General features: G+C 53.3%; 4 protein-coding genes across 4 annotated transcripts; all 4 read right to left on the bottom strand.

The window, feature by feature from the left end:
* Window positions 1-682: 682 nt before the first annotated feature.
* Window positions 683-2,977, bottom strand: VTN31DRAFT_5539 (uncharacterized protein; the record flags this gene model as incomplete). Its single annotated transcript, XM_069406049.1, has 5 exons — window positions 683-1,533; window positions 1,584-2,080; window positions 2,132-2,219; window positions 2,288-2,436; window positions 2,508-2,977. The coding sequence occupies 5 exons, from the start codon at window positions 2,975-2,977 to the stop codon at window positions 683-685; spliced, it is 2,055 nt and encodes a 684-aa protein (XP_069259696.1).
* A 689-nt stretch (window positions 2,978-3,666) lies between these two features.
* On the bottom strand, window positions 3,667-5,861 carry VTN31DRAFT_5538 (uncharacterized protein; the record flags this gene model as incomplete). The annotated part of the gene is made up of 8 exons (XM_069406048.1): window positions 3,667-3,717; window positions 3,775-4,221; window positions 4,275-4,480; window positions 4,538-4,646; window positions 4,703-4,926; window positions 5,151-5,368; window positions 5,430-5,643; window positions 5,708-5,861. 8 exons carry the CDS (start codon window positions 5,859-5,861, stop codon window positions 3,667-3,669), a joined length of 1,623 nt encoding a protein of 540 aa, XP_069259695.1.
* A 405-nt stretch (window positions 5,862-6,266) lies between these two features.
* VTN31DRAFT_5537 (uncharacterized protein) lies at window positions 6,267-8,173 on the bottom strand (the record flags this gene model as incomplete). Its single annotated transcript, XM_069406047.1, has 3 exons — window positions 6,267-7,139; window positions 7,202-7,387; window positions 7,451-8,173. 3 exons carry the CDS (start codon window positions 8,171-8,173, stop codon window positions 6,267-6,269), a joined length of 1,782 nt encoding a protein of 593 aa, XP_069259694.1.
* Window positions 8,174-9,858: 1,685 nt separating this feature from the next.
* VTN31DRAFT_5536 (uncharacterized protein) lies at window positions 9,859-12,669 on the bottom strand (the record flags this gene model as incomplete). The annotated part of the gene is made up of 1 exon (XM_069406046.1): window positions 9,859-12,669. The coding sequence occupies one exon, from the start codon at window positions 12,667-12,669 to the stop codon at window positions 9,859-9,861; it is 2,811 nt and encodes a 936-aa protein (XP_069259693.1).
* Window positions 12,670-12,732: the final 63 nt, after the last annotated feature.

Genomic DNA, 12,732 nt, shown 5'->3' with positions numbered 1-12,732 from the left:
GCCACCCGCATGCTTTTTCCGAGGACACCTTCAACTCGCTCTTCACCGAGGACCGCGCCGTGCACTTCAACTACCACGGCTACCCCGGTGAGCTGATGAGCTTGCTCTTTGGGCGACGGAACCTGGAACGCGTCTCAGTCGCAGGCTATGTCGAAGAAGGAAGTACCACTACCCCCTTCGACATGATGCTGGTCAACGAGACCTCCCGCTTTCACGTCGCCAAGGCCGCCATCAAAGGTGGTGCCCACGTAAATTCAAAGGTCCGAGCAAAGCAACATGAGCTGCTCACGGAACTGGACCATGAGATTGTCCATACGAGGAAATACATCATGGCCAACCATCAGGGTGAGTTGATGGTTCAATCGAGACACTATGATTACTAACTGCGCGATAGATTTGCCTGACATGTATGAAGTGCCCAAGTTTGATTGATGGATTGGATTAAATAATAACTACCTAGATAGAAGCTTTTTTTTTTCTTCTCTCTCTCTCCTGTTTAACATCATCTAAAATCCTTGGATCTTCTGTATTAGTGTCGTGCCCAAAAGTGATTCATCACCCCATGCCACGTGATTAGATGAAACCTAATTGTAGACCAGAACCATGTGACTGTACTGACTGTAATCTTGATTGTCGTCCGCCAATTAAACAAAGACAAAGCAAAAAGAGACAACTAGACCATTCAGCGGCTCGTGGTACTTCGTCGTCTCATCATCGCTAGTGACGGCATCGAATGCAGCTGGTGCACCTCGCCGCGCTCGAGGTCATCCTCCACGACAGACTCGGATCCGGAATCATGGTGGTTATTCAAGACACCGGATCTGTTGTAGTACGAGGAGTCATAGCCGTATGTTCCTCCCACACTCTCCATGGTGAATGGACTAGCGGTCGGGGCGTCGAGGGCGGACAGCTCCTCCTGCGTGAACCAGCGCGGCATCAGGAACGAGCGGATGGGGATCAAGAGGAAGATGAAGACCGGGAAGCCGATGGCGGCGATGGTCTGGGTGATGGCAAAAGTGGCGCCGAACCCGATCAGTTCCAGGGCAACAAAAGCCCAGATTGCCATGCGCCGGTCCAGGCGCTTGAGACGGTTTGATTCCGGAGTGAATTTCCGGTCCTGCGCCAGAAAGACGAGTTTCTGCGTGATACCGTTGGTTTGGAGTGCCTGGACGCCCATGATGAGGAAGAGGCCCGCGAGAACACCCTGAGGGATCAGGTGCAGAACGACGAGCAGCGGGCCAGTCATCGTGCCAAGAGTAAGGAGACCTTGGGCGAGATTGCTGACCCGCTGCTCGACGACGTGGTCGGTGACGCGGATAGTCTTGCCCTTGTTGTGATCATCGGGGTCGGGCACTTGACGGGTTACGCACAGCGAGCTGGTATGGAAGGGTGCCTGCGGAATCAGACCGTTCGGGAAGGGAAGCCCGAGCAGTCCAGCAATACCGGTAGTCAGGCCAAGAAGGAAGATATCCCAGTGGAAACCTGCGGGCTTGCGCAGAGGGAATTCCGTTCCTTGTGCAATGAGGGACGAGACTGGATCTGGTTAGCGGCAGAGGAAGACAGTCTTGGTGACAGGTTCTTACCATTATGATCAAACCAGAATAGAATAGTCAGCAAGATTGCAAAGGGAATCGCCAGGAAGATATCGCCAACGCTGATATTCCACAGATCGACCAGCCAGCTCCGATCTTGGGTGGGGAAGAAGGCCTTCGAGGTGGGCAAGGTCTCAACATGGACATCCTTCATGTGGCCGTAGTGCACAAACCCAGTGAAGAAAACGAGTGTCAGCGGCGTGCCGTAATCCTCGATAAACTTTCGGACATAGTGCTGGAAGAGACTGCTGTCGCCGATCATGCCACACACGTAGGCACTCATCAGGACCAGGAGCGCAACGACAATGCTAAGCCACGCGGATGTCTCCCCGGCCATGTCCCATTGACGGGTGAGAACTTGAATTCCTTTCTGGATGTAGATGAATGCGACGTAGAACCCAAAGATGTCGCAGGAGAACCGCGTCACGTAGGTGAGCGCATTACAAGAATTGGTGATGGCCAGGATCCAATGGAAAACCAGCGACCATCTTCCAACAGTCAGCGGCACAGTCAGCGTTTCGGTATACATTCCAACTTACAGTCCGATCCAGAACATAAAAGCGAGATAATTCGTGCCCCTGGGCGTAATGATGTCATACACCGTATAATTGAAGACAGTGATCGGACCTTGTTCCAGATTAGATGTCCGCCCCAAGCACGGGCAAACCGGTTCAAGGCGAGAGGATGGTACTGACCGGTCACTCCCACAATGACCAACGGCTGCGCAGCAAAGAGCGAGAAGATCACAGCTCCCAAGACCGAGGCCAGCAGGACCTCGTTGACACCGTAACTTTCATTAGTCTTCTCAAACATGTCCAGCGAGAAGGCAAGCGCTGGAAGGATGCTGTTGTTGAAGAGTCAGCGCGTGCCATCACTTTACATGCAGTCAACCATGCGATCAGAGAAGAAACATACTTGGCAAAGTACATGTACACCGTCGCCGGCACCACTCGATAGTCCCAGGCATCCTTCCAGTCACTCCAGTAGTACGGCAGGCGCCGCTTGAGATCATTGATCATGCCCCGGAACAACCGTATCCTCCACCAGCGCGCGCTGGATGTAGAAGTAGTGCTGGCTCTTCGGCCGGTAGCTGGTCCTTCCTGGCCATGACCGCTTGCAGCCGATGGCCGGCGATGATGACGGCGGCCATCTTTCTTGGACGAGCGCACCGACGCGCTAGGTGGTCGTTGCCCTGAGGCCGAGCTCTTTCTCTCACGCTGACGCGACGCTGGAGTCGTGCCATTGCTATTGCTGGTGGCAACTCCATGTGCACCATTGGGCGTTGTTGCAGACTGGAAGCTGGACGACGAGCGCAAGGACCTGTCCTTTTCATCTGGGCCAATCGAGCCCGACGGAGTATGTTGAGACTCTTCCAGCACGGCCATGCTGTGTTACCTGCAATGCAGGGGACTACCGTGAGTGAAGCTGTCCAAGTACCCGGTACCTCTAGACAGTACCTTTAGAAGTTGGTCCAGCGGGTGGCGTGAGAGTTTGCCAGAGGCGAATTCGTATGGGAAAAAACAAAACACGAGAGGATAGACCCTAGGACGGCGGTCAATAGGGTATATTTATATTCATATGATGCGAATCGCTCACTAGCCATTCTGCAGCTTGTCTCTCAGTACCAGCGATTTATTACCGCATCAGAGACCAGGTACAAACCCGGTCGTCTTCGAAAGATGACGGCAACGGGAGCGCTGATTGGCTACAAGTTGTGCCAAGCCCGGGGACTCGACTGCCCGGGCAGAACTCCATCCTTAATGATCTTCCCATCGTCGGATAATATCGAGCTTCGAAAATTCTGGAGAACCCTCACCAAGTAAATATCTAGACTTTTCTACACGAGTAAGACAACCTGGATCATATGAACTGTGCAGCAGGACCGTAGAAAAATGAACAGATGATGTTATTTCCTACGCCTAGTTACAAGAGCATTCAAAAGAAACCAATTAGAGGAAAAAAAAAAAAAAAAAAAGAAAAAAGGCACGAAAAAACTCCTGCAGCTGAACTCAATGATAAGTGGGTCCCGACGTCTCAACCTAACCAGAAAAGGACTCAGCCAACCCTTGATCTTTTACGCCGGCGGCGCTGGCGGCGGCGGCGGTGGAGGAAGATCACTCGGGGGCTAGGATACTCGTCAACAGCTGTGCAATCAAGCCATTTGCAGACGCCTTGTACTTACCGGAGGCGGCGGCCCCTCACCCGGTGGTGGGGGTGGAGGAGGTTGCTGATGCCACGGAGCAGCTCCAGGAGCGCCTGGAGCAGGCGGCGGCGGTGGCATGCCGGGGTATGCGCCAAAGCCATAGGCAGGCTGCCCACCCGGCGGTGGAGGAGGAGGAGGTTGCTGATGCCAAGGAGCAGCTCCAGGAGCAGTTCCCGGAGAAGCTCCAGGAGCGCCGTAGCCACCATACGAACCATAGCCATAGCTATCACGATTTTGCTGCCACGGCGGAACGGATGAATCATCATACCCACGGTCGCGATTTCGCTGCTGCCAGGGTGCCACATCAGACACTGGCGGCGGTGGGCGCTGCCAAGGCTTGTAGTCATCCTTGTCTGGTCCGCCCTCAATCCGACGAGGAGCTTCGCCGTTAGCTGGAGCGCCACCAGACAATTCTTGCATGAGTTGCTGTGAACTGAGTTAGCACAAGAAAAACCTGACAACAATACCGCATAACATACCTCCATCTCACGGTCAACAGCATCACCGCCCCCAATTGCTCGATTACCGCCGCGACCACCGTAGCCGTTACGCCAATCAGCGCCGCGCTGGCGATCAGGACAGTCGCGAACGATGTGACCAGCATTACCACAGCCACGGCAAATGATGTTGGCGGTGTAATTGCGCTGTTCAGGGCAGTCATACTTCCGATGACCAATTTGCCCGCCTGATGCTGGTTAGTAACCAATTCTTGCCATTCGATCCATTCGAAGTTCGAGCTTACAGTTCTGACAAGCCTGATTCTCGTCGTCACGCAGAGTACCGTTAAGGGCAGCAAGTTCTCGAAGCTGGTTCCGCTTGAGTTCGTTCTGGCCTTCGGGAATCGAGGCGGCCTGAAGAGTGTCAGTATCAATCATGAACAACAATCTAAAGTGACCTCAGAACATACCGTTTCGATCACGTTGTGAACCAACTGCTTAGCCTTTTGGACCTTCTCCTCACTGTCTGCCATGATCAAGCAGTGGAGATCTTCTTCCTGGTTGCTAGAGTGAGCGGCGTCAGATCGACCTTTTCCTTCCTTGACAGAGCCTTTGCCACGGATCGCGATTTTGGCTCCGGACTCGGCTTCCATCTTCTTGAGAGTGTTTCCACGAGGTCCGATCAGTAAGCCAACTTTAGAACGAGAAAAAAAGCTAAGTGTTAGTCATCTGTTCCTGCTAAGTTGGGGCAACAATAAAAAAGCACGAAAAGGCAGAAAAAAAGGTCAGTAACGGGTTAGCCAGAATCGATCGGAAACATCATGATGCCAAGATGTTTCTCGAGCTCGAATCGAGCAACGACAGTGATGCAGGGCAAAATGAACATGATCAAAAAGGTTAGAGGGTTAGTGATCATACTGAAATTGATCTCTGGATAGTCATTCACAGGCACGTAGACCTTCTCCTGGAGCTTTGTTGGACGCCTGTAGTCAGCTGGAGGGTGGTAGTTGGGGATCATCTTCATCGCCTTTTCCACCAGCTTGTGGCGCTCATCTTCCAGGCGCTTGCGGTAACGGTATTCTCTCGTGTTTACACGGCGTCCGAAGTTGTCGTACTGCGGTGGAGGCGAAGGGGACCTATACCGCGGAAATATTAGATGACATCGGAGATAACAGAGTTCGCATGCACTTAACATACCTGTCTCCATCCGCCGGCACGACGTCGTTGATCCGAAGCTTCTGGCTGATCTCTTCGATACGAAGATGCAACGCGTACGCCTCGAGCTGCTCGTTAGTGAAGTTGGCCATGATCATCGTCGGCAGGCCCATCAGCCCAGCGGCTTTGTTCTCCTGAGCATCACCCCAGCGGTTGCGCTTCTTGCGCCGCTTCACGCCATCCGCAGGTGGATCAGCTGTCGAAACAGAGACGTCAGCATTTGAATCGGAACCAGAGTCTTAGAATTGGGGAAAACACACCTCGAACAGGGCTTCGGCCGCGAGTAACCTCGTCCGAGTTCGCATCTTTTGAATCTTTCGTGTCTCTCGAGCCTTCGTCGTCACCTCCAAAGCGTCGCTTTCCCAACGGGATGTTGTTGGATCCCGTAACTCCTCCTTGATTACGCCACGACATGATTTCGAAAGCTGCTGCTGAGATGTTGACAAGTCGAACGGCAGCTTCGAGTACAAAGTACTAGTTGAGGTGGCGACGAGACAAATGCAATTCCACGGTCAATTTTACGCCACGTGACATACCGCCTACTGTGGGGGGGTAACCTTAACCTATTTCCAGAGTGCATGGCACTGCATGCAGAATCGGCTGCGCTAGTCCGTTTCAGGAAAGTAAACCCTACTTACTCGTAATTCTCGATGTATCCGCGACCCGATCATTTGCGGACGCTCATCAAGTTCAACCTGCGGTGGTATCGTGCTTTCCACCGCCAACGATTCAAGAGCGGCATATGATTTTGTCATCATCAGAGCTTGATTCTATATACAACAAACATAAATCCACGTAGGGATACCATCATAGATCTGTTTACCATGAGAAGGCCTCTTCGAGAAAGTCAATGTTGCTGATCGACTGGCGCTGACGGCATGCGCGTCGGACATCATCACTGAGGCTGCCAGTACCGCAGACCAGGACCGCCATCGTGCCAATTTGCTGTTCGATTTCCATGTCTAGGATGGTGCCGACATTCGGTCGGCCAGGGAACATTTGCACGGTGGCGCTCGGGCTCTGGACTTCTCTGGCGTTTCTTGGGCGGGTGATGAATAGCATGATTCGAAGAACCTCACGTCGTCGATTCAAGGCAAGAACTTGTATGATCCAAGGTCGAATCCACTCCAGATGCTCGGGAGACTGGAGGGTCCACACCAGCGTCACCCGACGGGCGGCGACGAGACCCTCCGCGTAGCCTTCCACCAAATGGTGGATGAAGGGGATGTGGTGAGTGATCCCGACACCGCCGGCGAAGAGCACGACTGTGCCGTAGGAGTCAAGGTCATGGATGCCGCCATAGGGCCCTTCAGCAATGGCGAAAAAGGAGATGCGCTTCCCCTCGGCCTTGTTAGCACGCTTGTAGAGCGTGTCCGTGAAACCAGTTCTACGGCGGACCAGGAGAGATATTGTATCCTTTTGCAGGGTTTGAACGTCCTGCTGTGTCATCACCAAGCCCTTCTCGTCGGTAATCACTTCTTCAGGTTGACTCCACGCCACGCTGAAGGGATGGGACATCCACCAAGAGACGGAAGGAATGTAAAGGTAGAGATGCTGACCGGGACGATGCCTCCACGGCCGAGCAAGGGTGAGTGTGATCCTCATGGCTTCACCTGGAAGAATCTCGACCGTTGCGCGAGTTCGCCCTTTGAAGAGGTTTCGGTATACTTGGCGGAAGAGCCGTGCGAATCGCTATCTTTGCGTCAGCTGGGAACAAGACCCGACGACGGCAAGTGAACAACGAAGAAACATACCTCTGCTCCCCACAGGATCAATGTTGCCAGCAAGTAGTCCCGTGCCGGGGAGCCTTTCAAATGAATCCAGAGGAAGATAAAAGCTGTCAAGGCTGCACCGATATGGATGTGCAGAAAAGTTTCATAAAAGGCATGTCTCAGCGGCGAGGACGCCAACAAAGACATGCCAACAAAACAACATACAGCCTAGAGTCACAGCGCTGTCAGTCTGAGTAATATAAGCCCGCACTGGAGACAACATCCACGTACCACAAAGCCAGTCATGATTTTCGTGCTGTGTGTTATGGACTGACCAACAGCCGCCCATCCAGACCGATGAACTTTGTAAGCCATCCAAATTGCCATGTGACCGGCAGCCTCGAAGGCCGCGATCCGGCCAAGCCAGCGGTGGAATAAATTCCAACAATCGAACGACAACCCCAATAGAGGGATCAGAGGGTTGTTACGACCTGCAAGGATCACGAGGGGAATGGTGTTCACCACGGACAGAATCCCCGTCCGACTGAGCAGCGGAGACGCGAATGCGTCCATGCCCCGGCTGAAGGGGATACCATGCAGGCACAGCGCAGCGTTCGTGGCCAGAAGCCCTACCAGGACGAGGGACTGGAATCGAGTGGGCAGAGTGCCCATGTTGATTGCACTCGACAGCTGGAACTCGCGGTTGTGCCGAACGCGGAAGAGCGGCGCATCCACGACGTTCCTCTTGAACCAGGCCATGCGGTGATCGGGTCGGGCAAAATAGCGCTGCTTCTCGTTGAGGAGCCCGAAAAGACGACGTATGTGTGCGTGGACCCTGAGGGACATGGCCCAGGCGAAGTATAGGGCTACGGCTCCGGCCAACGCCATCAGGATATAGTCGCCATACATTCCTTGCGGCGGTCCTTCTTCACCACCGTGGCCTCCTCCCCCGCCGCCATTGTGGCCGCCGCCCTGCGCTGACTGCGCTGCCGCATAAACAGGACCTCCCGCCATGGCGGCTACGATGACAGTGCTAGGCTGGCCAGCAGCTGGTTCGCAGTCTGTTCAGGCTAACAAATATGACCTGACACAGGAACGACCCGCGTTGTCGTCTGCTGTCAACTTTGGTTGAAAAAAGAATGAAATGTCCACACCATTCGTCGGAATGCAGGAACTGCGACAATCAAAGGAGCGTGATAGGATTGGATTATCACGAAGAACAGAGATATAAAAAAGAAAAATCCAATCCCGTCCCAAGGCCGGCTCGCGGACAGTAAAATCGTGCAGCCTCGCGGACACAGTCCGAGATCAGAACCTCAACCCTTTGTGTCCACGAGGGCGTGAGAAGAGAAGTGAAAGGAACGAAAGCAGTGGACCCCGTCCACGCGGGGAAGACAAAATGTACCGGCCAACACGGCCTGGACAATAGGGATTGTTCTCACAATGGATGAGTAAGGAGCGACAGAAAGAAGAAGCTTCTCACGTTGAAGTTTGTCAATTGTCAATCGACCATTGTGGTTACAGTCATTGAAGGCCTTCAAAAAGGGAAAAGAAATAAAATCTACAGCGTACGTAAGCGACTCGAAAACTTTGATCATCCCGAAGCCATGCTCTGATACGCCTGATACGACCTCGAACCGTCGAACGGTCTTTTTTTTCTCAGTGCAAAGTCGCATTCTTCTTCCATAGTTTTTTTTTTCCTGGTGGTTTGCCACGCTGCCCACTGCAAGGGTCTTTCACAAAGGGACGATCTGAGATGCGTTTCAAGAGTGGAATTTCATGACCAATCACACCTCACGAAACCTCGTACCAAGTCTTGACTCGGGGCAGATCGCGCCAGGGACTGGGGTTGATTGGCCTTAGCCTCCCCAGAGGGCCCAGACAGCGGGCAGCCGAAACCTGAACCTGGCCATTGCGAAACCCATTTTCTGCCTCAGGCAGCCACGCTCCATTCCAAAATCTGCTCACCTCCCTTCTCTCTCTGCCGAGGAACGGAATCTCCCGATGAGCAACTTGAATCTCCCATCACGGATCGGGGCTTTGGGGCTGGGTTGAAGATTGGCCTTATCGCGTCAAGCTCAAAGCAAGTCGGACAAAGCCCAACACCGCTCACAGTGCGGAGATGATATCCACAGGGTGAGGCCAAGAATCCGCCGACTGATAAGTACATCCGACGCATCGACATCTGGCCAAATTGCTCCGATGATGAATGAGATCATCCGAAGCACCTGCTGCTGCAAAATCGCCCATCTTCTTAAGGTTATGTTCGTCAAGATTGACGATGAATGCGCGATGTACTGCATGCCTCGTGAATATCGATTGAATTGGGCATGTCCACGTCATGGGCCCTGCGAGCTGTCAGGTCTCGAGCCTCGGTGTTGGCATCTCTCCATTGACACATCATTCTCGTTTACTGACTTAGAGAGTCTTGCACATGGTGGTAACGGTGGTAGGATACATGACACCGCTATCGTTACCTCGTGATTCCGTCATGCAACTGTCCACAATCTGCTTGCAGCATTGGGTATCATGGGTTACATAGAAAATGAGCTGTTGGGATACATTATGTACCGTCCATCCCACGACCAGAAAACCACACCTTCAAGTTAGTCTCTGCCCAAGCCCAAATTGGTTATTACAATTGAACGTTGAATGAGAATGAAAGTAACGTGGCGCCATTTTCCGAACTAAACGACCCTTCATAAAAAGCTTAACTCATCGTCGCTATCGTCAGAGCAAGGGACGCCGTCCAACAGGACGCTACCCTCGGGTCTCTTGACTACCGGTCTCGCTCCAGCTGACCGTGAACGGGTTACAACCGCCACCATGGGTTGCTGTTTCGGCGGTCGACCAGGACGGATCGTTGGGTGCACGGTCTGGCGCCGTCGCCGATGAAAGGTAGTACGCGCATGCGGATTCTTCCCAGGAATGTGGTTGTTCTCCATACAGAGCGAGTCGGACGATTCACTGTCTGAAGATCTCTGGAATCCATGAATGGACGCATGAGCGGGGTTTTCCGACAAGTCGTCGTCGCTTTCGCTTTGGGAGTCGTCATCATGGCTTTGACATTTCAGGGGAGGCACCCCGCGCCGGTGGTCGGCTACACGCGTCGATGCTGCTTTCTGGTGGTTTAGTGATGCCGCGGTCGACTGCTCGGTCGTCCCGTGATAAGAGTATCGAACTCGTTTTCTCAGTGGGGGCCCTTCATGGCCATCATCGAACCTCACCCTTCTGACACTCGATCGCGGAGGAGAAGAGTCTAATGAACTGATACTGGATGCGCCATCCACTGATGATGAAGCCGACTTGTCGGTGATGGTGCTGCTTGTTGCTGAATGCCGTCGCATCGGGATAACCACCATGGGCTTCATAATTTTCCTGCGCTGGGCATTTTTCGTCTGGTCCAAGGGCGTTTTCGCGATCCACTCGCCAATACTCTCCTCCCAGCGAAAAGGCTGCAAGGATAGATCCGTAGAGGGCGTTTTGATGTGTCCGGATTCCCGTTGAGCGAGCCGCTTTTGCTCATTCTGTAATATCTCTTGAATATCCGCGGCCCATGCATGATCCTCGGGATCCTGGCTAGTCTCCGCAGACTCCAGAGCGACTTCGACGGCTATCTTGCCCAAGAACAGAGCGATATTTTTCAGATCCAGGTCATAGAACTTGATCAGAGCACTGCAAAGATGTCGTGCACGCCGACATTGATCTCGTTCACCTTTCTCGCAGCATCGAATGACATCAACCGCAACAGTCGATATTTCCCGGACCATACTGGGAGCTTGACAAACCATCCCAAAGAACGGCTCTAGGTGGTCCATCAGGATCGCGTTGCAGCCAGCGTCAAACAACTTCCGTCGGTCCCGACCACAGCGCATCAGGTAATGGCCCACAAAGACATAACCCCTGCGTTGCATATGTGGCGGCGGAATATCCTCCTCTGACTGGCACAGGTCGAGTCGGAGATTCTTCTGAATGACATCAGCCATCCGGTCTAGGAATCTCATCATTCGTACACTGAACTCCCTGCCTCCTGGGACGGCTTCCGTAGCGCGTACGAAGTGCATCCCACAGAGGGCAACAATGATACTAGCTACCAAGTTGCTCAGGGCGTTTTGGACGTACAAAGGACAGCCCACCAAGCGCTGAGCATATGCTGCAGATTTGGAGACCCTTGTCTGTCGAGCTCCCACAGCCGGATTGGACGAGCTTCGGTTTCTAGCGTCATTGCAAATGCCGCATGCAGAGAGAACCACTGCTTCAAGAAGACGGGTGGCTGACGCGGACTCACTGCCATCATTTGACACGGCGTTTGTTGCAGAGGTCATGCAAGGTCTCCAGGGAGTTGTGACCATCCATTCCGGGGGCAAAGCACCGCGGGAAATCAGCGTTGCCAATTCATCGAAGACATAAGCGTCACGCCCGGATTGCTTCCAGTATGCATGCAACAGCCTGATAGGATCGTGTGCTGATTGGGTCGATCGCCATGGCTCGAACGCGTCGGGGTGGTTGTAATCCGCTATCTTTCCCAGCTGGTGTGACAGAAGCTTCTCCGCCGCGTCATTCTCGCCTTCTTTGATGCACCGCCCTATCAAAGCCAATGAAGAGGGCTTGGTAATCATCTGTTTCTGCATCATATCTTGAACTAGAGAAATCCCTTGTGAACGGACAGCCTCACGCAGTGGTTGCCATCCTTTTGTACTCGAACCATAAGCTGCCTCCAGTTCCGTAAAATAAGCATCGGCCATGTCGACATCCTCCTCCTCCAGCTCATCCTGTAGTCTTTGCTCTTCCGCTATAAAATCCGGCAGACGGCGCATCACAGTTGAGAGAAGGGACCGACTACCCCCCGCAGATCGCGGACATTGCGCATCCGACGTTCGGGTCTTTTCCAAGAAATTCAGAAACAGAGTGTCAAGACGCCTGATAATGTCAACGTAGGTGGCATCATTCTCCGAGTCCAATGTCGCTTTCCAGAGAGGATCCGGCTGCGGGAACCGCGACTTTCTGGATGATCCTCTGCGCGATCTCGAAGTCGTTCCATGCTCTCTCCGCTGTAGCTGAAAATCAGAGTTCTGTGTCTCGACCAATACCTCCGCTCTGTCCCTCGACTTGCCCGTAATCAACGGCGTTGCGATCTCGATCGCCCCAGGCAACGTCTTCAACACCTCGGGGCTGCGCAGAATCGATCGTGTTCGACGCCTGCCTCGACCTTTTTCCCCACGCTCAACATATTTATGTTTGATACGCCGTTTCTCGGGCTGCCTTGGAAGCCATAGCGGGTCTCGATCGCTGCATTCCGAGTCTGACAGGTCAAGATCCTGGTCCCTCCGCATAGCCGACGCAATATTCGTGACGGAAAGGGAATTTTCGTGGCTCGCATCTGGTGGTGTCCTTTGCTGAGATGCGTCGACGACCTGACTTTTGCGGTATTTCTCGAGTCGGTGGTAGAGAGAGTTCAGCGGGCGTAGCACTCGGTTAGCCCATTTTGCGGTCGCATGGAAATCGTCCATTGTCGGCCACGACACCGATTAGTCTCCAATTGCTCTTCAGGCCTTTTAGGCTGTTCTATATGG

This window comes from Thermomyces dupontii (genome assembly GCF_041956625.1).
Source record: "Thermomyces dupontii strain NRRL 2155 unplaced genomic scaffold VTN31scaffold_5, whole genome shotgun sequence".
Taxonomy (NCBI): Eukaryota; Fungi; Ascomycota; class Eurotiomycetes; order Eurotiales; family Trichocomaceae; genus Thermomyces; species Thermomyces dupontii.
Note: the sequence above shows the minus strand (reverse complement) of the source record. Positions and strands in the feature narration are given on the sequence as shown.